At 38.1% G+C, this 23,375-nt stretch overlaps 1 protein-coding gene and 1 long non-coding RNA gene across 11 annotated transcripts in view; one reads left to right on the top strand and one right to left on the bottom strand.

Moving 5' to 3' along the window:
• Positions 1 to 23,375, top strand: part of CadN (Cadherin-N) — a 143,492-nt gene that overhangs the window by 38,996 nt on the left and 81,121 nt on the right. For 4 of the 8 annotated variants that reach the window (XM_064690730.1, XM_064690726.1, XM_064690732.1 and 1 more), the window contains exons 3-11: positions 6,404 to 6,854; positions 7,182 to 7,398; positions 7,980 to 8,765; positions 9,707 to 9,940; positions 10,008 to 10,199; positions 14,327 to 14,517; positions 18,588 to 18,777; positions 21,270 to 21,452; positions 23,044 to 23,230. In XM_064690730.1, coding sequence (XP_064546800.1) covers positions 6,404 to 6,854; positions 7,182 to 7,398; positions 7,980 to 8,765; positions 9,707 to 9,940; positions 10,008 to 10,199; positions 14,327 to 14,517; positions 18,588 to 18,777; positions 21,270 to 21,452; positions 23,044 to 23,230 — 2,631 coding nt within the window. Of the gene's footprint in view, positions 1 to 6,403; positions 6,855 to 7,181; positions 7,399 to 7,979; positions 8,766 to 9,706; positions 9,941 to 10,007; positions 10,200 to 12,463; positions 12,655 to 14,326; positions 14,518 to 18,587; positions 18,778 to 21,269; positions 21,453 to 23,043; positions 23,231 to 23,375 lie in introns of all 8 variants that reach the window. The other 4 variants (XM_064690731.1, XM_064690727.1, XM_064690733.1 and 1 more) reach the window with 1 other exon arrangement.
• Positions 1 to 23,375, bottom strand: part of LOC135434232 (uncharacterized) — a 195,279-nt gene that overhangs the window by 101,102 nt on the left and 70,802 nt on the right. The gene's annotated exons all lie outside the window — the stretch shown is intronic.

Here is a 23,375-nt window from a genome sequence, read left to right as displayed (position 1 = left end):
GACAGCTGCACAGCAAACCAGTTTGCCGGCGTTTAAGCCAATAAGCGTTGTGGCTAGACAAAAGCTATTTAACTGGTTGCAAAACTTACGAGCCAAAAGTATTTACATAAAATTCGCGTAAATTAGTTGTAAATTATAGGGATATTATGTTGACTACTGAAAATAGTTAAGCAATAACTTAGCTAATCATTAAAGATGGACAAGCAAGGGTGTATAATGTTTTTGTGTCTATTTAGTTACGTATTTGGCAGATCTTGACTAATATCAAACTGGGGACATTCAATGTGGGATCTGATCACTTTTTATTGTGGCTACTTGCATAATTTTTTTAAAATTTTATAAGTATTGAGTTTAGAGTTGTGTAGATAATTGTTTAAAGTTTTTTAAATATTATAAGTATAGAGTTTTAGACAAGCTTTAGATTATCAAATTCAACCTAGACTAGCTTTTATTCTGTTTCTGATAAAGAGCAGCATCTTTGATGTATTAAGCTCTAAGACTGTCTTTTATATATAGACTTCCCCCCTTTTTAATACCTTAATTCCCTTTCTCAGAAACTTATTTATAGAGTCGCAAATCTCATATTCCGGTAGCCTTTACTACATTTTCTTTCCGTATTTTTCTTAGGTTTACCACTTACTTATTATTTTACTTTAGCCGCTGCTCTAGAAATTGCTTTCACAAAGTAGCTTTAGCAATTTCCCCCCCATTACTTCCACCCGCCCCTCACTTCATCAATAAGTCCAATATTTGACTTTCGCTTTGGCTACTTCTTGGCACACACAATGCCTTTTGTTGGCAGCTTCATTAAATGCACGCCCACAAAGAAATATATATACATATATATAGTATAGCATAAAGGGGAAATATGCCCATCAACCCCATAACGCAAATATTACGCGAGTCATAAAAGCCAAAGCGAGCTACCTATATAGTATTATCTGCTTCTTCCTGCTCTTCTTTTTGTTCCTGGTCTCCAGTTTCCCGCACGTATTTATCGAGGGCATAAAACGTAGCCGCAAGCAACAAGAAAAAAAAAGAAAGGAAAATGAAGCACAAATTCATTTGTGGCTCTGACCAAAAACGCAATCGGAATGCCAAAGTCAAGAAAATTTCAACTTGACTGCATTTTAATCAAGCTGAGAGCAAAAAGCGAACCGCATTTATGTTATCGCCCATATTATGACTTGCCACCTTCTGATGAAGTCATATTGTACCCGGCGGATGGTTGGGTCGGGCTCGAACTGAGTTGCAGCCATAAAGCATCACCTGCAGCCCACACACAGCCTGGCCAAAAGTTAAGTTGCGTAAAAGTGACAATCAAATGAGTTTGTCTAAAATGTAGTTGCTCGAGCAGCTTTTTATGTCTCTGCAATTTGTTGCAGGGCATTACAGAAAATGTGGTGCAGTGAATTGGAAGTTGCGTAAAATATGGCTGATTACAATTAAAGAAATGTAAATGGCCACAAGCTTTAGTTAAGCTTTTTTACTGCTTGTGCAACTCTTACAAGAGCTTTAAGCTAAGCTTATTACTTTAGCTGAAATTTGCGAAGCCGCTTTAAAATATACACAAAAACTCTGTGCAAACTTCATTGCATTAGGTTGATGCAACTGATCTGAACTGAAATAAGAAAATATATAAGAAAAATAGAAATAATAGAAAAAAGCTTAAAGCCTTCTTAATGCTTATGAAACTCTTGGAAGAGCTTTAGTAAAATTATGCAAAAAAGGAAATGGCAAGGCTTAAATAAATCAAATTACGTAATATAACTACCCAACAAAAAAGAATCATACTAAAAAGCTTCAAAAGCACACAATTACCTAGCAGTCACAATAGCACTCAATAATAAAAGAGCTAAAAAAAGAGAACCCAAGAGCTTTAAGAGAAATTAATTTGAATTTAATTTGCAGCTTAAAGCTCAGTTAATTACCCACAATTCTGCACTTTCCACGCTAAACGCGCTTGTACTCTTAAGAGCTCTCATTTATTGTTTCAGCTAGTGTCATTGGCACATTCAACTGATGTCACAGCACTTGCACACAAGAACTAGAGCTCATTTCTTATCAAAATTACCACATGCATTAAGTGAGAATTGCACGCGAGGCGCTGCTGGAGACTCTTAAGAAGTCAAAACCTGTGGCAGTGGCAGCAATTCTAATGCTCTGCTTATCACTGCCAGGGGATGGCTTTCAGAGCCATTCAGCCATTGTCATCATAAGCCATAAGCCGATAAGGTTAGGGGGGATGCTGCTGCAGTGGCTGCTGCTTAGGGGTTAGCAACACGAACCTGCAGCGGCGACGACAGCGGCAGCGGCAGAGGCAGAGGCAGAGGCAGTCACCAAAATGCAACCCGGAAAGGCGCCAGTCATTGTCTGGCATTTGCTTTGCACTTCAGCGACGTTTGAGACAACAATGAGAAAAAAAAAACACGGAAAGCCCTGATAGAGCCAGAAAGAGTCGTAGCATGAGGCTAAAAGTTGCCAGTGTTGAAAACAACGGAAATTTGCCTTTGGTGCTGTTAGTGTTTTCTTTTTTGTTTCATACCCTGTCGCTATCAAATGTTTGGAATAGGGTATACAAAGAAGTAAAAGGCTTAAATCGATAAGTATCGAAAACCTTTCGCATTATTTGCTGCTCATGATTTTTGAAGATTATCAAAGCATACAATACTTTCTACAATGGATATTTATCGATTGTGACCGATTTTTCGATTAATATCAATTGTTATTTTAATAAAATACTGCATTATGCAGATGCTCTTATTGGATCACCAGACTATTTAAATTAAATACTTTTCAATATCTTTTTCCATTTCCATCGATAATAATCGATATCCAATTGTATTTTATTCTTGCTACATATGGCAACTATGTAAAGGTTGTAGGATTACTTCATACATTGTAACGAGGTATCTGCCAGTCTTGCACGCTCGGTATATTCATTCTCACTTGTTTTTTGTCGATCTCCGCATTGGGTTACACACGGTTGCCAAACAAAAGAAAGCCCAAAGCCACGGCGACAAGCTAGTGAGTGGGAGCAGCACAAAGCTGCTTATTGTTTCAATGGATTAAGCTGAGACCAGCGACTGCGGACTCTGGACTTTTTCTGCTTCAAGTTTTGCTGCCGTCTCTGAGTGTGGCAAAGTGCTGAAGCATAAGATGATGCAGAGCAGTCGATGCTAAAGTCCTCCACAGACTGTGTCCGTGCTGTCGTTTAGGGTGGCTGCACTGACGACGACTCACACTTGCCACAACACTTGCCTCACATGCGTCTGCCGAGCTTCAAGTGGATGGCACAGCTTCAAGTTTTTTACTTTCCGTATACGCACACACACACACACACACACGCACACAACTACGGAGCTCTCTCTTTATGTGAGACAGTCGCCTTTGCCGGCACGAAAGCTGTGCGGGTAACACACACAAAACTCTCCTTCGAAGTATCTTGAGCTCAGGCTGGGTGGTCCTTGGTCCTTGGAATCTGTGTGCCTTCAAATTGATGCGCGTAAAAATTGAATTTGTTAGCTAAATTGACAACTGAAAGTTGTGTGTTACGTGTTACGCGTGCAGCGTAAGCAAAATTTATTTATGATCTACGTTTTACAAATTTATTTTAATGCTCTCGTAATGTGACGTCGTCTGACGCCAAAGCGAGTATAGACTGTACGACAGTCAACTGAGGATAGTTGCGCGTGCGACAGCAATTTACAAAAAATATACAAAAAGGCAGCTAATAGACCTTCATAAATCAGTTGGGATCTTCGCATAAAACAACTCTATTTGAAATTTTGAAAAGAATAAGGGAAGCAGCAGGAGTTAGTTCAAGTTGGATGTTTAGTTTATATTTATCTAGATTATATTTGAAAATTTAAATTTCAATATCTTAGCAAAAAAATTAACCTAATATATATTTATCTAACTATTGAGGCAGTTAAACACATTACACTTTATTTGCCATGTCGAAAGTCAAGTCCACATTTCGTAGAATTTACTTCAATTATATAAAATGAAATTTTTGTGAACACAATTCGCAACCTTTGAGCAGCTGTTGCCAAATCGAGTTTATTGTCCTCGCTCTCCGAACAGGCCGGAAACTGGCCGATTTCAATTTCTGTTGCTTATTTCAAGAAACTCAACTAAATCAAATGATAAATGCGGATTGTTGTGAAATTGTTGCCAAGTCGGTTTGGAACAATTTCTGGCTGAGGCCGGCATAAAAGCCATGTCGAAAATCTTTATTTGCGCCAGCCATTTTTCAAAAGTACAATGGCAAACACAACGAACCCCCTTCCCCACACACACACACACACACACACACACCCCCTATAAACTTCCCCCGTGCAATTACATCTCGTCTGCCTGCTTTCATCGTGTGCATTGTCGCCACGGATATCCGCCATGTTGGCTGCTGCTTTGTGGCACGTTCCAGTGCACAGCAACAACAACAACAACAACAACAACAGCGAGCACAACTTTCATTTATGTATTTGGTGTTATTTAGATTTTTAGCTTTACCTGCCCCGCTGAATAAGCCATAGAAAAGCGTTGCCAACAATGCCAAAGCTGGCAAATATCAAAACTTGGCTGAAATGCAAAAGTGGCAGTTGCCAAGATGCCGCAAGCCCGCACAACCCCACCCCCTCTGCAGACACACACTTTGTTGCATTTTTGTGCAATCTGTTGAGCATATATCTGCATATATATATTTGCATTCATATATTTTCCATATGCATCTATACACCCTATTTTGGCAGTCGAATTTCCTTTGCTTCTTAACGTGTCTTTATTTGACGCGTTTTTGGTCGCATTCTTTTTTTGAGCTCAAATTTTGGGGGTATCCTGTTCTTCGCTGGCTTTGGCTAGGGGAGGAGGGGTGTGTGTGTGTGTGTGGGTCGGTTGAAGGGCGCACTTTGTACCTGTTTACAATTCACTTTGCTGCACTTGAGAAATTACACATGCTACGCCCCTTTCTCTGACGCCCTTGTACATTTTTCTTTTGCTTTTATTGCGCTCGAATTTCATTCGGGGTTTTCTGCTCAGACCTGGGGCCCGCTAGGCAAAGGGCAAGTAAATCGTCTGTCTTATTTGTCTACCACTCCACTCTACACACCCATATACACACCATACACACACGCATACACTCCACCCACACACACAAGCAGCTACACACGCTTTTAATAAGCGCCAGCGTCAGCATTGGGGTTCCTTTTGGATCCTTTTGCAGGGGCTGCCTTGTTGTTGTTGTTGTTGTTGCCTTTGTTGCTGTTTGCGCTAACCAACAACAACAACAACAACAGCATGATTGGTATTTTCCGCTGCAGACATTTTGCAAAGGTAGCTAAGCCGACCCCCGCTTCATTTTCCCTTTTTTTATTTTATTTTATTTTTTTATGCCGACAGGCGGCGTTTTTATTGATTTTATTTTTTCAAGCTGTTCATTTCTGTGTACTTCCATTTTTTAACCATTTTTGCAGCTGAGGTCGGGTCAAAAAATGAAATTAGCAAGTTTTGTGGAATTTTAAATTGAAACCTGTTTCAGACATATTCCAGGAATGCAAGACTAGAGAAAATTGCTCACGGAATATTTCATAGTAAATTAGCTGTAAAACCTTTGCTGGTATTTTCAATGATACTTGTACACAAGAAGGGAAATTCGATTTTCAAACCCGATTCCGTGTTCAATTTCTAGGTTTATATTAGCTTAAGACCATGTCTTGTGGTATACGCATATTATTTGGGAAATAGTCTGAATTATATGAATTATATTTATGATTTCCGCTGAATGTCAGAGTCAGAATATATGTGAGCAGAGCGATTGGGTGATAACCTAGAAAAATAGTTGTATATATATATGAAGCTATTTGTATAAGGATATACATATATGCATAAGCTATTTGGTAAATATATATATACAAATATCTCGAGTAACATTCGACAATTTCTGTTATATCAGAAGTTCTTAGACTTTCGCACTTGTGCAAAATTTCGAATAATTAGCTTTGGGACACACTTGCTGCTGCGACTTGCAACACGCTGCCTTGGACTTATTTTTCAGCTCATTGCATTTGCATTTGGCTTAAGTGAAATTCGAGCGCTTTAAATTTCCACCACCCGACGACAGTGGCTAGCCGCCTTTTCCTTTTGTTTTTCTTGTTGGGTTTTGCAAATTTTGCATAGACTGTCCCCGCGCTCTGTTCCGTTTTCCCTTGACTAAACCAACTATCCATTAGTTGTGATAACAATGGCAGCAACCGAAAGCAAACTTTTCGCTAGCCACAATACAGTGTGCCCGAAAAGTATGCATATGCATATGCAAAGTGCTCGCAACAAGACAAACAAAACGCTGAGCACCAAAATTGCGAATCTTTTGTTTTCATACCAAATTTTTTCTTTGCACTTGCAGCTGGCATCAAGTACACGGACAACCAGCGCGTGATTATCCTGGTGAAGGATGTGAACGACGAGCCGCCCTACTTCATCAATCGACCGCTGCCGATGCAGGCGGTGGTTCAGCTAAATGCACCGCCCAATACGCCCGTATTTACGCTGCAGGCACGCGATCCGGATACGGATCATAATATACATTATTTCATAGTGCGGGATCGCACGGGCGGACGTTTCGAAGTGGATGAACGTTCGGGCGTGGTGCGCACCCGGGGCACAGATCTCTTCCAGCTGGACATGGAATATGTGCTGTATGTGAAGGCGGAGGATCAGAATGGCAAGGTGGATGATCGCAGGTTCCAAAGCACGCCCGAGGAGCGTCTATCGATTGTGGGCGGCAAACGGGCGCCACAATTCTATATGCCCGGCTACGAGGCTGAGATACCCGAGAATCAGAAAAAGGACTCCGAGTAAGTAGGGTGGTGGTGGGATGGAATATAAATATAGATATATATACAAATCCATATGTACGGACTGCCAATAAAAGTTATGCGAATTAGAGCATGACAATGTCTGGGCTGGCTCATTGAAATTCCCATTGCAAACAAACAACTGTCAAAAGGCAGTCGAGCGAGTGACAGACGGACGGCAACCCTGGCAACCCTGGCAGCCCGTCGCAGCCTCGCCTCTATAATATATGCATGCATTTTACATATGACAGCCACAAACTCCATTCGCTAACTGTCACACATCCACACGCTCCTCTGTGGCCTGTCTCTTTCTCCTTTTCGTTACAGCATCATTTCGGTTAAGGCCAAATCCTTTGCGGACCGTGAGATACGTTATACACTGAAGGCGCAGGGACAGGGCGCCGGCACCTTTAACATTGGACCCTCGTCGGGCATTGTCAAGCTGGCCAAGGAGCTGGACTTTGAGGACCTGCGACAGCCGCATGTCTATACGCTGATTGTGACAGCCACCGAGGATTCCGGCGGCTTCTCCACATCCGTTGAGGTAATGTAACATGGATAAAATGAACAAACAACTAAGCGTAGTAGTCGAAGGTATCTGGCTAGGACATACCCTGAACCCTGCTCTTTACAAACATTTCAGCTAACTTTTGTAATGTAATATATTGCTGAATCGGTGCTTAGAGTCCGACCTCTATGAAATATGTACGACATAAATGTAGCACCAAATATGTGTGTTTATACCAAATCAGGGGAATGGGCAGGAGTTATCCGAGAAGTGAAGTACTTTAAATCTGTATATAGAGATACGAGAACCATTTTTGGTTTATCTAGCTTTCATAATTCTCGAGTTATTCTTAAATATCAAAATTAATTTGTATCGATATTTTCGAAGTAGAAAAAGATATCGACAATAAATAATGTCGTCGAGAATGTATATTTTAAATTTAAAGTCTCTAACTCTTGCGCTTATACAGACGAACAGACGAACAATACTTTTTCTTTTCTCTGGCCAAAAATATATATAGTGTATGCCGTCAGATATGCTGCCTATCAACAAAAAAAACATGCTATTTTAACCCACAAAAAAAGGAAAATAATAAAATAAATATCCTTCAACTGCAGCTCACCATACGCGTCACGGATGTCAATGACAATGCGCCCAAGTTTGAGCTACCCGATTATCAGGCGCACAATGTGGACGAGGATATACCGCTGGGCACCAGCATATTGCGCGTTAAGGCCATGGACGCCGATTCGGGCGCCAATGCTGAGATTGAGTATCTTGTATCGGATGATCATTTCGCTGTCGACTCCAATGGCATCATTGTGAACAACAAGCAGCTCGATGCGGACAACAACAATGCCTACTATGAGTTTATTGTCACCGCCAAGGATAAGGGTGAACCGTCCAAGTCGGGCACCGCAACCGTGCGTGTCTACACCAAGAACAAGAACGACGAGGAGCCCAAGTTTTCACAACAGGTCTACACGCCCAATGTGGATGAGAATGCCGGTCCGAATACATTGGTAACCACTGTGGTCGCCTCCGACAAGGATGGCGATAATGTGCGCTTCGGTTTCGTTGGCGGCGGCACCTCCTCCGGCCAGTTTGTCATCGAGGAAATTACGGGTGTCATACGGCTGCATAACAAGGCCATCTCACTGGATCGCGACAAGTACGAACTGAATGTGACCGCCATGGATGATGGTTCCTGTTGTGTTAACGGCGATCAGACAATACACACCTCCACGGCTGTCGTTGTCGTCTTTATCACCGATGTCAATGATAATAAGCCGGTGTTTAAGGATTGCGGCACCTACTATCCCAAGGTGGAGGAAGGTGCACCCAATGGCAGTCCAGTCATTAAGGTTGTGGCCACCGATGAGGACAAGGGCGTCAATGGACAGGTAAGCGCGCGGCGTAAAACTCATTATTTATTTATTTATGAAATATATTTGCCGGAAATCGATATTATTGCTGCGATAGTTAATAATATAGAAAGTCGCAATAAATCGGTGTTATCGATAGCAAAGCAGCACTTTCTTTTTTCGATTATACAGAAATTTGATCATTTTAATAATCGATAGTTTATCAACGGATTCGATTGTGTTTTGTAGCATTTTGATTTTTTTATTATACACCCAATAAATATAAAAATCGCTATTAAGCCCCGTTGATAGACTAATCCCAATCGATATTTTCTCGTCACAATCAATTGTGTTATCAATAGTTTAGGGTAACTAGAGATTGTTGCTTGTTTTAAAAGGCAGCACTATACACTGAAATTCCCATAATTAATAGTCGATACTAGCTTTTTAGATGAGGGAAAATTTAAAGCTTAAATAATCGATAGTCGCCAATATCGATAGTTCCATTTGGAAACTTGCCAAATACAAAGCAAAAATGTAAGAAAACATTATTATCATATTATATGACTGACTTAGTTTAGTAATAATAATAATAATATTAACAAAATATTTAAATATTTAAAAATGATTTCGTCCTTAAGCACTTTTTCATGCTTGAACACCCCCAATAGTTTTTGTTTGGCTAAAAGTGGTGCATTTTTTTGTTAAGCTGCAATTATGAGTGCCTGCTTTTAATTAGGGGTTTGTGACTTTTGGGCCATTCACTAGCACGTTTATGCCAAATAGTATTAGTCGCGCGAGTGCTGGAGATTTCGTGTCGAGATTTTGAACAGAGTTGCCACGCTCAAGTTCAATGCACTTAAAAAAGGCAGGCGAACGGTGTTGCATGTCGTGCGCCGGTGTGGCAACGCCTCGCTGGGGCTATAATCACAATTGTGACAATCATTAAGTAATTTTGCATGTTCTTTGTCGCCCGTCAGGTTAAATACTCGATTGTACAGCAACCGAATCAGAAGGGCACCAAATTCACAGTGGACGAGGAAACTGGCGAAGTGTCCACCAACAAAGTGTTCGATCGTGAAGGTGACGACGGCAAATTCGTCTCCGTGACTGTAAAGGCAACTGATCAGGGTGATCCCAGCTTAGAGGGCGTCTGCTCTTTTACGGTGGAGATAACCGATGTGAACGATAATCCGCCACTATTCGATCGTCAGGTGAGTTACCCCTGCGGAAAGCTCAATTAAAGATTGGAGGTTTAAAGGTCGTTTCACTCCCTTGCAGAAATATGTGGAGAATGTTAAGCAGGATGCCAGCATTGGCACCAACATACTGCGCGTCTCGGCCTCCGATGAGGATGCGGATAATAATGGCGCGATTGTCTATAGCCTGAGCGCGCCCTTCAATCCCAACGATCTGGAATATTTCGATATACAAGCCGAATCTGGTTGGATAGTGCTAAAGAAGCCGCTTGACGTAAGTGTTTGTTTTCCCATTCTATCATATTCTTGCATTTGTTACCATTTCTTAAGTTTGCGAACCCAATTAACCAAGTTTTATGTTTGTACTTACAAAAGAGAAAACAAAAAAAATGAAAATAAAATTGAAAATATTTTCATTTCCTTTACTAACTAACAATCCAAAGCTGAAGCGCTTAGCGCTGCCAGAATTTCATAAAGTCAGAGTTATCGCGGCTTGCTAACTAGCAGAAATTTTAGCATTCAGTTCTAATTTTTATTTCAACTGCACCTTTCTTTTGTTTAAGAGACTTTGTGCAAAGCCCTTCCGCAAAACTTTTAGGACGGCTATCAATTGATTTTTTCATTTTTTTTATTGGTAGCCTAAAATGAATTCGATGTGAAAAGCAGTGCAAGTTTTTTTGTCACATTCGAAAAGATGAGAAATAATAAAAAATAAACGCAAACTACATATAAGAAATGCCATATATGCCATATATATGCGCTTTTGTGTACTATTTTTAGTTAGTTTTCTATTATTTGTACTTTATTTTTGTTTAGTTTATAGTGCGTAATTGGCCCAAAAATGAAAACTTTCAAATAAGTAACAATGCCAAGCGAATTGATTTTTAACATTTTTTGAAACAAATCAACAAAAACACAACGAAAATACAAAAGGTATTATAATGGGTACTCCGGTTAAATTTAGTTGGACAAAATGGGGCATTATGTAAAAAAAGCTTTTAACTGCCAGCTGCTGCTTTTATTTTTGTGGTGTTAGGTTCCTAGGCTTAAGCAAATGTAAAACAGAAAACAAATAACACACAGGTTTTATAAACTAGCCCCTAAAAAAACGATCACGCCTATTTTTGAGCATCGTTGTACAATTTTTGATGGCTAAAAGAAAGAAAATCTTTTAAAAACAAATCATAAAACTACAAAACAATTTTTACAAATGTAGCTTGATTTTGTATGCCAATTTCTTTTACATTTTATTTTTGCTAACCCTACAAAATCCCAACAACAAACCCATATCAAAAAAAATAACCATATAAGCAAAACGTTTTTTGTCGAGACTATGCGAATTTTTGAAGGTCTCTTGCTGACAGCTGCATATATATATATTTTTGATTTTAGCTAATCATTTTTCATAATCATATTCAAGAAAAATGTAAACATTTTGATGCGCGCATTTTCGCATGCCCATGGAAAATGCGTGTGCAACGCTCATATATTTTTTTGTGATATAATCAAACATCAAAACATCTATATGATAGCAGGCGACGTTAATTTAATATATAATTTAACTGCACCTTTTACAATTTTTAATTTGTATTATTTTAAAATTATGTGCGACTTCAGCTAATTGAGGCGAGTTAATGTTTCTGTTTCCTTTTAATTTCCTATTTACATATGAAATGGTGTTATCGATACTGTTATCGATACTGTTGTCAACAATTTAGGGTTGTTATCCTGTAAGTAATCGAATCTTTCTAAAATACATAAATCTAAATGAAGTGTCTGTAATAATTTGCTGTTATACTGTGCTAACCCAGCAACAAATCGATTTGCTCACCAATTTGTAAGCTAACCTCAAAATGAAACTAACTTTCTGTGCTCGCACAGATACTGAATACTTCATGTTGTACATAATCATAATATATCTGGTTTTAGCTGGCATCTTTCAAGGCAACTCCAAACAAGTACTAAATTAAAATCTGCATAGTCCTTTTAGTGAGCATTTTTCTTCAACGTAAATTTTCCAACACACTTCATCAGATTGCTGTCAGTTTCTCTTAACCAAAGCAAGAGATAGTCTCGTCAAAATTTCCAATATACAAATTTAAATGAAATCCCATACCAATTAAACTCTTTAAAATATGTTTGTCTTAAATCTCCCAAATAAAGCCCGCCTGTACGTTACATATCCTTGCTTATCCCTAGTAAAAGCTTTATTATAATTCCTCCCAAAACTTTTACTTGATTTCTAAGTATTGATTTTTCATTTTCATTTCACTTATGTTTTATATATATTTATAATGAAATACTAAATTTCAAACATAAACTGTTAACCTGTAACGACAACGATGCCATTCAAATACGTAATCGTAACGTAACACGCACACAACGTTAACCCGATACACAAACCAAATACGACCTAAACTAACATACAACGCGTTTAATATACCGGCTTACATTTGGCTGTTAACGATATCTATACCACTGCTACATTTCACACATTCAATCAATGAATCAATCAAAACTCAATCGATCAATCAACAGCGCGATCGTTATCGCCTGCGCGTGCGCGCCTCAGATCGTGGCGACCCGCCCTCATATGCCGATGTCGATGTTGAGTTAGATGTCGTCGATCGCAATAATAAGCCGCCCATTTGGGATAAGAGCATTTATGGGCCTATCCATATTCGCGAGAATGTAACTGTGGGTACGGTTGTAACATCGGTTAAGGCAAGGTTTGTATAGCCAATACACTACACTACATTACACAACAAATAAAAACTAAGTACTACTACAGTTAACTCATACATACTAAGTAAATGAAGCAAGTTGAAGTTCCTGACAACAACAAAGCCTAACAGCTGTGAGCTTAACATAGTTAGTTATTCTTCTTTTTTTTTTTTGAAATGTAACAGCATTTTGGCTAACATAGGCTTAAGCTTCCGAGTTTGAATTCGTTTCATCGAGTTGCATTCGTTTGAGTAAGATTTTAACATGCATAACATTAACATTGCTATGTTATAGCTAACAGTTGCAAACTGTGTCTTGGCTAAATGTGCTCAACGAACGAAATGTACTCGCTTAACGAAACTTCGCTCACTTAACGAACATAGCTTAAGCTTGCCAGTACAAGTATTTTTAACATACGGTCTCATTCTGTTACTGTCTCTCGTCTAACATAACGTTTACATTTTTAACTAAAATTTTACGATACAATATTTTTGTGGTCTATCGTAAAAGCTCAACATTTTTTTCAACCATCAACAATGTCAAAAAAATTAAATAAAATTTGACACATTCGAAAAAATGTCAAAAAAAGTCTTTAAATTGTGATAAACAAATTTCTAATGCTGTTGTTGGTGTTTGTTTTGAGCAAACTTTTTGTATGCCAGTCTATTCAAGACGGCTGTCGGGTACTTTTGCATTTTGCTGCAACTCTCACCCACCTTACACATTACCCATTGGAATTGCTTACCCAATACTCTGACTTCTCTCCCCCCTCTCAGTCAACAAACCCAAAAACACACGGTAAAATGCTTGAAATAACTGTGAAGTCTCGTTGCCACAAAATTCGGTGTTGGTTTTAATTGGGAAAATGAGAATCTAATTAAAAATGTATTTTACACACGGTTGCAGTTTTAGTTTAAGAACTAGGAAACAACAAGGTAAATACGCAATTAAACTGAAAATATATTTATATATATATTCACAAAGTGTTCAAAAATGTTAAAAAGCAATAGTCGAAAAACAACAAAATAAATAAAAACTTATTCAAAAATATAAAAAGTATGCTATAAAAATTGTACTACTCGAAATGCACAAAGCCCTTTTTAAGTTTCATTTGTTATGCATTTAGTTTCTATCATATCTGAAATACTATATAAATAACAATTATATATTTGTATTTATGCTCAAGTCAATTATTTATAATATGTATGCGACAATATTTTTTTTGTTTACATTTTGAAGGCTAGGGTCGAGACATTATTTGATAAAAAAATACAAATAAAATAGAACAAATAATTTGCACTGCGAGAAAAAACCTTTTGAAAAAGGCATAAAATATATATAGAAACCTTTCAAGTTTCTAAAGTTTTGATTTTTAAGTTTTAATGCTGGCTGTATACTTCCTCATAAAAAAGGTGTTGGTTACGTGTATTCAAACTTTTGATTTTTCGAAAAAACAAAAACCTGTTGCTTCATTTTGTTTTCCAACAACTAAAAACTGAGTTTTTTTTACAACTAAAATTTTTTTTGTATTTTGCATTTTTTCCTAAACTTTAACGACGCGTCTGTGTTTTTGCCAATGCTCGCTTGATTTTGAAACGTGCTTGTCTTTTTTGAAAAACAAAAAAAAAAAAAATTTAAACAAAACGAAAACCAAATGAAAATGTATTCAAAATACAGCGCGAGACATACAAATTAGAGGCGATGGCCCAAGACAAGGGCTATCCGCCATTATCGCGTACGGTCGAAGTACAGATCGATGTGGTCGATCGTGCCAACAATCCGCCCGTTTGGGACCATACCGTTTATGGGCCGATCTATGTCAAGGAAAATATGCCCGTTGGCGGCAAAGTCGTCTCGATCAAAGCCAGGTCTGTTAGTGCAATGTTTTACAAAACAAACAAAACAAAAAACAAAAAAAATAAATAAAAATTCACTATAAGAAAATTGCCATACCATTTCGCTTAGTTACTTTCGATAAGCTACATTAATATATACATTTATTCCTAGGTGTTCAGTTTTAGTTCTTGTTAAAAAATCAAATCATTTTCATTGTCATTTTTCGGTTTTTGGTGTTGTTTCACGTAGTTGTCATTATTTTTTTTATGTGTGTTCTGAATGTTGTTCTAGATGTTTAGTCTACCCTCTTAGCTAAATCCTTAAGAGTGCTCTTGAGAGTGTGCAAATTAATTGAATTGAATATTAATTTATTTCAATTAAATTTCATTTTCGCACTCTCAACGATGCATAGTTCCCTTTGCTCCCTATCATCGCACATCCCATCACTCTAAATGCTGCACTCAAATCACAAGCACCAGTAAACACATTCCCTATACTTAGAAATCCGCACAAATCACACGATATGCACAATTTTTTATTTTTGTATAGACTGAGTACAAAACCAAGTTGTAACTCCTCAAAAGCTGTATATTAATCGATAAAAACGTATGGATAATCACATTATTATAACCATAAGAAGCTTGGGGGCTAATAATTAAAATGTAGCGAGAATTCCATGTAAATAAACTGTTAGCGCTCAACGTGAGCCGAGTTAAGTTTAGTTTAATGAAATGCAATTCCCACTGCTTGATGACCTTAGCTGATACGCTGACGATTCCAATTTAAATTGGGGTCAAATGTTGCAGTGACTAGCAAGTATTTTATGTTAATACAGTTGCTGGCGCCCAACGTGGGTGGCCACAATTGCCACTACTTGATGACCTTCGCTGTTGATGAGCCGCCAGCTGCATTTTAAATTACCTGGCCAAAACCACTTTGACTCTTGCCCAGTCCGTACACAAGTACTTTTCATATTCTGCAATGATCATAGACCTGAGAGATGGCGAGGGCTTCCGAATGTAAAGTTTATTTAAATAAAGTTTTGTTTTTCATAATTGCAATTAAAAACTTGAAGTAGCGCACTTAAATGACTTTTGGCTTGCAGTGCGCTTCTTCGCCTGTTTTCTCTCTCTTTCGCTCCCCTTGACTCTCTCTCTCTCTCTCGCTCTCTCAGGGCAGCATTAACATAACGAATAGAGTTTTATCTTCGTGGCAAGCCAACCACATGGCTCTGACGTTTTAATTATGCGTCAGTTTGTGGCCAGTGGCAGTCAGTACTTTTTTCCCCAGTCTCCACTCTCCTTTCTTTTATTTTTTATTATTTGTTTAATTTTTTTTATTGTTAGCACTAAAAGCAATGCACTTAAAGTGTTCTTAACCCAAACGCGCTGCTGGCGCATATTGCACATACGCACCGTGGCGCAACGGCCACAAATTATTGCACCAACTGCATCCACCTTGCTACAGTTAGTTTAGTGCTCTCTAAGTAAATTTCATTTATATGCTAAGTATTTAGGAAATTGCCAACTATTAAACGTGCTTGGGCTTACGTTACGACGTTTCGGGTTTCTTACGTTACGTTGAGCTCGTGTAAAATACGTTTTTTGTTTTCATTCTTCTCTGTTTGTTATTACTTTACTTGTTTTACTTGTGTTTCGTTTTATTCCTTTTTGCAATTATCTTGTCCCAGCACAAAATTGTCAACTTTTTATATTACTCTATATATATATATATAAAATAGATATATATTTGTGTGTGCGTGTGCGAGTGTTTGTATAGCCAAGATGCTATTAAGCAAGGCGTCTGCCAGAGGAAGCTGCGTGCAGGCGGAACAACATGGGCTGCGTTTTCAAGCGCGCGTATCTCATAATAAATGTGTTTGTTGTCGTTGTTTGTCATTGTTGTTGTTGTTGTTGTTGTCTCAGTGCGCTTAATGCGCACACTGTCAAGTGTTTGCCGAGTGTAACATGCATTTAAGCAGGCAACAAGAACAACAACAACCACAAAAACAGCGATGCGAGTTAGTGTAAAAAACTAGGGTCACACTTAACAGCAGAACTTAACGATAAATGTTAGCCGCATAGAAGCTGAGTAGAAAGTGTTATGCTGCTTATCGAGTGTATAAATGTACTCTGTTCAGTAAGTAAAAAGAGTATATTAGCTTTGTGAAATATTTGTCTTGTGAACAGTCCGTTTTTTTTGCTATATTAAAGCTGCAATGCAGTAGTATGTTAAGATTTTTACTTCCTGCCTACCTGGCATTTAGATACATATACATATATGTACACTTTATCTTAAGTAGTCTTAGATCTACTCATGAGCTTAGCAGGTAGACTACTGATGATCTCTAAAGATAGTTTTAAATATATTCCTCTCCAATTCACGCTCAACATTTCACAAATCTTTATTTCCCAATGCGCCGTTTAAAAGCCATTATCTTGGGCTTACAATTTGCAGTCAAGAAGCCTATAATCAAGAGCACAAATTTGCTTCGATCTATTTGAAAAAGCCATTATCTTGGGATTACAATTTTTCAGTCAAGAAGCCTATTATCAAAAGCACAAATTTGCTTCGATCTATTTGAAGCTTTTATCACACTGTGAACAGAGTATTGCGCAGTCGGACTGATTCGATTGCAAGGTTTTTCATTATTTTTACTTAAGTTTACTTTCCATTTGTCAATTTATTCTGTATTTTAGCAACTAGCCCTGAATTAGTATATATCGATAGTCATAGCATTTAGGCATTAACTGCAAACCAGGCGTATTATTCTCTTTAAATTAAAAACCCAAGTGCTCAGAAAACCAATTCAATAAATACACAAAATACACTGAAAATGTTTCCACAAAATTAGTTTTGATTTTGCAATACAAACGAACGATACCAATATATATATATATAAATATATATAATACACAAAAGAACACTCACAGCCAAAACGATGGAAAACATTTCATGCAATTCACAAATTTTTCCCAACCAAAAGCAAATCCCCAACCGAACCAAAAACACCTCACACAACTTTTTTGCTACCGATTTTTTGCCATATATATCCTCCTTGTCCTTTCCCCATCATATTTATTTTGGCGCTCGTCCTTGGCAGCAACAATTTTGCGCAGTCTGACAGATTTCTTGCAATTTTTTAAGGCAGCTTCCGAAGTTTTTCTTTGCTTCATCGTGTATATTTTTTTTCTCTCCATTTTGGTCGCTCTTCTGTCAGCTGCAAGTGTTGTCCAAGTGCAAATAAAATTTATTTTTTGTTTGTTTGCTTCTTTAGCCTAATTTGTTTTTCATTATCTGCGCCTCGCCCACTGTACACAAAAAGCAAAGAATCATCTGCCGGCCGTGTATACTTCCCCCAAATCCATACCTCCACACACCCCCACCCGCCGCCCCCTCGCCAGAACTAACCAGTCTAGAATTCAGTCCAACAACTTTTTGACACTCGAATGGCAATTAAATGTTTTGAAGCCATTTTTTTTTTTGCGTCATCTTTTCTTTTTCTCTTCTGTTGCGTTTCCGTTTCGAGCTGAGAGTTTTTCTTGGCTTTTCCTGTTATTTCTTTTGGGTTCCATTTGCACGAAAGACGCTCACAAAAAGGAAATTCTCCAATTTGAGGCGCAATACTTTGCTTGTTTTTTTGTGGAGCAATCGAAAGTCTTGAAAATACGTTTTTGTTTTTCTTTTGTGTCATAAATCAAATTTTTGTATTTTGATATGTCGCATGCGTGTGTGTGCGTGTGAGTGTGAGTGAGTGTGTGTGTGTGTGTGTGTGCGTGTGTGCGTGTCACTCACATATCTTGTAAACGTCATCTTACAACTTACTGTTAATTTTTGCAAGAGCATTTAAAGAATTCTACAAATTCTTGATGCTTTTCAATACATTTTTTATGATCATCTAACTAAATACTTTATAGTTTGTTTTTTGAAAAAGTTTAAAGTATTTCAACATTTGTAGCATAAACTCATAATTTCTATAAATAACCCATGTCATGTAGTTAAACTCTTTCTACACTAACAACTATCTCTGTAAATGCATCCCAACCAAAGCCATTACTCATATATACTATATATTTTTTTCACCTGCCACCAACGTCTGCAGTTCGGGCATTGAGGGCAATCCAACGGTTTTCTATAGATTAATGCCTGGGTCAACGGCACAGACGAACAAGTTTCATACGTTCTATCTGCAACAGAGACCGGACAATGGTGACACCTGGGCCGATATAAAGGTCAATCATCCGCTGGACTATGAGAGCATCAAGGAATACAACTTAACCATACGTGTGGAGGTAAGTGTGAACAGTTTTCAATTTAAACTTGTAAATGGTTTGCTTAGCAAAAACCAGCAAAAAAAAATTAAAATAACTAGCGGAAAATAGCGGAAAAGCCAAAAAATCCACAAAGTTGTTCAAGTTTTCAAGTTTTCAAGTTCTGCTGCGCTCAATTAAGCGCTCAGCTTGAGCTGATGGCGGCGTGTGTTTGACTTTTGCATTTGAAAATGACTTCGAAATACGTTTGTAATTATTTTATTTGAAAAGTTTTAATTACTTGCGCGACTTTGAGGCCACCTCGTGCCCGTTCCCGTGCCCAGCCCCACGCTTCACAGCATGCAAATGCAGAGCGCACGCTAAGCAATTTGACTGTGAACTGAGTTCAGCTTGATTTAGTTCTGGCATGTGGCAATCGAGCAGCTGATTGACTGATTGACTGCCTGACTGACTGGCTGTCAGTTCGCTGCGCTTCTCAATTGAATTTCAATCAGTGCCCAAGTTTTGGCTGGATCTCTCTATCTCCAGTGCAGCTCATTAGTGCGACCATTCAGCTATGCTAAAATTATTGACAAATTGTTGCAGCTGCTCAATAAATTAAACATGACCAGGACCAAGGCGAGGCGCCGCAGCAACAAATGCCACAAATGATGTGCCCGTTGCCCCCAAAGGCCAGGCCAAACACACAAACCCACACACACACACATATATATTTGTGAGTGTGTGTGTGCTATTAAAAAGCAATTGCATTCGCATTTAATGCAGCTAATTAAATATCCCCCGACATTTCATTAGTATTTTCTTTTTTGCACATAGCAAATCTGTTGTTTTTGTTGTTGCCGCATCACAAATGTCAACGAAATATTCATATTAATTTTTAAAAGAGTTTGCGGTCGCTGCCCATGTATAAATAAATTCTAAATAATATCAAATATTAATTAAAAAATGTATAACATTTTTTTAAAATGTTTTGCGGTTAACTACAATTGTTTGTCGTGGCTTCGAAAAGCATCTGAAATATTTATTAAATATTTAAAGTAAAAATGTAGAGGATATGCGCTAATTGAATGTTTAAAATTAAATGTTGCAAGTTGAGCTAGTTTACATAAATATTCGCATCAGCCTGTTATTCGTTATGTTAACAGGCTGGCAAGCGTCATGTTAACCGGCGTCGTGTTAACAGGCGTCGTGTTGACTGGCGTCATGTTAATGGGCCAAAGCATTGACACAGCGCCAAGCAGATAGTTTTAGGCGGAAGAGAGCACTTTTCTGTGCTTGAATAGTTAGTATAAAGAATTGTTCATTAAAAAATATTAAGCTGCAAAGCTAACTTACCAAATCTATTAACAAACTAATAAGCTGTTAAGATAACAGCTGTTAAGCACAACTGTTGCGAATGAAATTCACGCGTTGTTCAACACTCAACCATGATAAGTCGTTTCATGTTAGCCAACACTTTTACACTCACATCTTATCTTACTAATTATGAAATGAAAACCACTCGAGTTGCGAATTGAGTTAAATTAGGTATATAGTTTCTAACAGCGCCTGTTATATATCATTGCTTACATACTTGTTTGTGCGACAAGTTTGAAGCACTACGCTCAATTGATATTTGAGATTTGTGTATTTATGCAAATCCCTCAGCAAATAGTTCGATTGCCTAATCAAACTTTGTCAAATTTTGCTGCTGCCTGCAGACTCTAATTAACTAGCAAACTAGCAAATACATATTTACCCAATAACAAGATGGCAAAAATAAATAATTCATTTTGGAATTGCTTCAGCTCTCACTTTCTGCCCCGTCTCCCTTTGTCTCGCATCGCCCTGTGATTGGGTTTTGCGTGCTGTCATTCACAAATGTAAACAAATGTTTCATATATGGACATATCTTTGCATTGATTAATATACAAAACACAAGCAAATAAACATAAGTTTGACTACAGGCATTGAGGGTTGGAATTTCCCCCGGGGCCATCTGTGGTTCATTGGCAAACACAATGAAAATTGTGGATAACACAGCAATTGGATTCATTGCGAGAAAAGGCTAATCAATTGCATAATAAAGCAGACGATGTGTTGATTGATAGCATCTCCTCAATCAATCAATCAATATTGGACTCTGTTTTACATGATCAAAAGGTTTCCTCATTAAAATAACTTTAAGAGCAAACCGAAAAAAAATGATTAAAAGAAATTCAAATAAAAAAGTGTATAAAATTAATGACATTAAATATTTTACTGCTTTGTTGACAGAATTCCGGCGTCAGAATTTCTTTTATATTACTTGCATATGCAGTCAAATATGCCGGGCATATTTAAATAAAAATGTGTTCAATTATTTCATTTGCGAAATAAGAAAAAATATTTTTACATATTACGTACGTATATAATGTACTAATTAAAAGTGTGGACAAGATAAAATTTAAATTACATTTTTAAATATTTGAAGTGGCGGAATTTACAATTTTCACATTCTTGGATTTTTTTCTTCTTTTTTTGCAACATTACAGAACAACGGCGCCCAGCAATTGGCATCGGAAGCGACCGTTTACATAATGCTCGAGGATGTTAATGACGAAATACCGTTATTCACCGAACGCGAACAGGAAACGGTGCTGGAGGGCGAACCGATTGGCACCAAAGTGACACAAGTGAATGCCATTGACAAGGATGGCACATTCCCAAATAATCAGGTGAGCAATGCGGAGCGCGAATAAATTGAGTGAAGGTAGCGCATCCTTTTAGCCTGCCAGATACGGTGATAAGAGGGCTGCGGCACGTAGCGGGTTGAGCAACGCCAGCTGCGGAAATGCCAGGCGATTGTTGGCAAATGAATGACTGTGTGAAGCATGAAGCAAGCGACACAAAAAAGCGTCACAATGAAGGGTTGCCAATTTGGGGGTGGATGGGGCCAAAGTTTAAAGCGTCATTTGCTTAATGTGCTGTAAAGCGCTTAAATTTCTAGTGCCTTAACAGTTGAGAATGTTAAGTGCATGTTAACATTACATTACTTTGAGTGTTTTTAAATAGCCATGTTGGACTTAACACAGCTCTTTAACTGTTGTGCGAGGTTCTTAAGTAGGCACCATGTTAGGTTGATGTTACATTATATTATGTTAAGTTTTCAAAATGTTCGAGGTTTTTAAATAACAGTTGAGCATCATAATACATGTTAACATAACATTATTTAACGCAATTCCTTAACATTTGAGAGTGTTAAGTGCATGTTAACATTATATGATGTAAACTGTTAACAATATGCGAGTGTCTTAAATGGCCAACTTAGACTTAACAGAAAATAAGATTGCCACAGAGTTTTAACAGTATTGTTTAACATTTAAATCCTTAAAAGTAAAACAAGTTCAGCTTTAAATCAAAATAGTCCGCATTGCAGTCTGACCGCATGAGTTTAATAATGCTTCACTCCTTTGGAGCGCTACGCCTTTTTTTATTTGTATTTGTTTTTTTTTTAATTTTTTTTTTGCCACTTCCGTCGCCTTTGGCTCATCTGGCAGCTGAGCTTATAAATGTCAAAGAGTTGCCACTCTTTTTTTGTGCTGCAGTATTTTCACACGCTCTTAAGTACACTAAGCCCTTAGTGAAAGTTCAAAGCGTGGAGCACAAGGCAAAAAAAAATGTCCAGAAAAAAAACAGAGAACTAAGAAGATAAAAAAAGAGGAAGACAAAAAGCGACCCACAGTCTGTGCCGTCCTTTATGCGTCTGACAGCAGACCTTGAGGGCAGGACGCGAAAGGGACGCCAAGGCCCGCAGCTATACTCGCGATTATAATAATATGGTACTTGGCTGACTGGTAAATGGTAAATGGGTAATGGGTAACTGGTAAATAGTAACTGGTAACTGGTAACTGCTAACTGGCCATGGCGACGTTGGCCATTTTCATTCTCTTGGCCACATTTCGTGTCCTGCAGCCAAGTAATTTGCATGTACGCGCAAAATGTCCGCACTAATTAGCGTTTTTCATTTATAGCCGCAGCTACACAGACACGACAAATTTGTTGAAAGACGGGGCTGATTATCTTTAACATCATCAACATCATCATTAGCAGCAGCATCATCATCATCATCAGCATGCTTCTAGGGCCCCTTTAATATGCCTGACAGTATTTAAATGCTGCGCAGTTTTCGCTTGATTTAAATTCTTGGCAATTTCCTCTTTGAACTCGACATGTTTTAATTAACTTCCTGACAAATTTTTGATTTGTCAACAAAATTTTATTTTATTTTTTTTTTGTCTAACGTTTATGTGTTGCATGTACTTGCAGGTCTACTACTACATCGTCGACTCGCCACGTAACGAGGGCAAAGAATTTTTTGAAATTAATTTGCAAAGCGGCGAAATCTTTACCAAAACCGTGTTCGACAGGGAGAAAAAGGGCGCCTACGCCCTCGAGGTAGAGGCACGCGACGGTGCGCCCTCAGCGCGACCGAACAGCAATGGACCCAATTCAGGTAAGTGCCCCAAACAATTCCCTCTTCGTTCTCCACCAAATGCCGAACCTGTCGATTGGCCCGGTTGTTCGTCTATCGTTAAAATTTTCATTTAAGCTTTTATGTAAATTTTCGGGTACACAGAATGCAACTTTGACGTTGGGCT

The sequence above is a fragment of the Drosophila montana genome, unplaced genomic scaffold (genome assembly GCF_035044405.1).
Source record: "Drosophila montana isolate Dmon_TW-CO22-7 unplaced genomic scaffold, ASM3504440v1 contig_3282_1, whole genome shotgun sequence".
NCBI classification, from domain to species: domain Eukaryota; kingdom Metazoa; phylum Arthropoda; class Insecta; order Diptera; family Drosophilidae; genus Drosophila; species Drosophila montana.
This window is presented reverse-complemented; position numbering and strand designations above follow the sequence as displayed.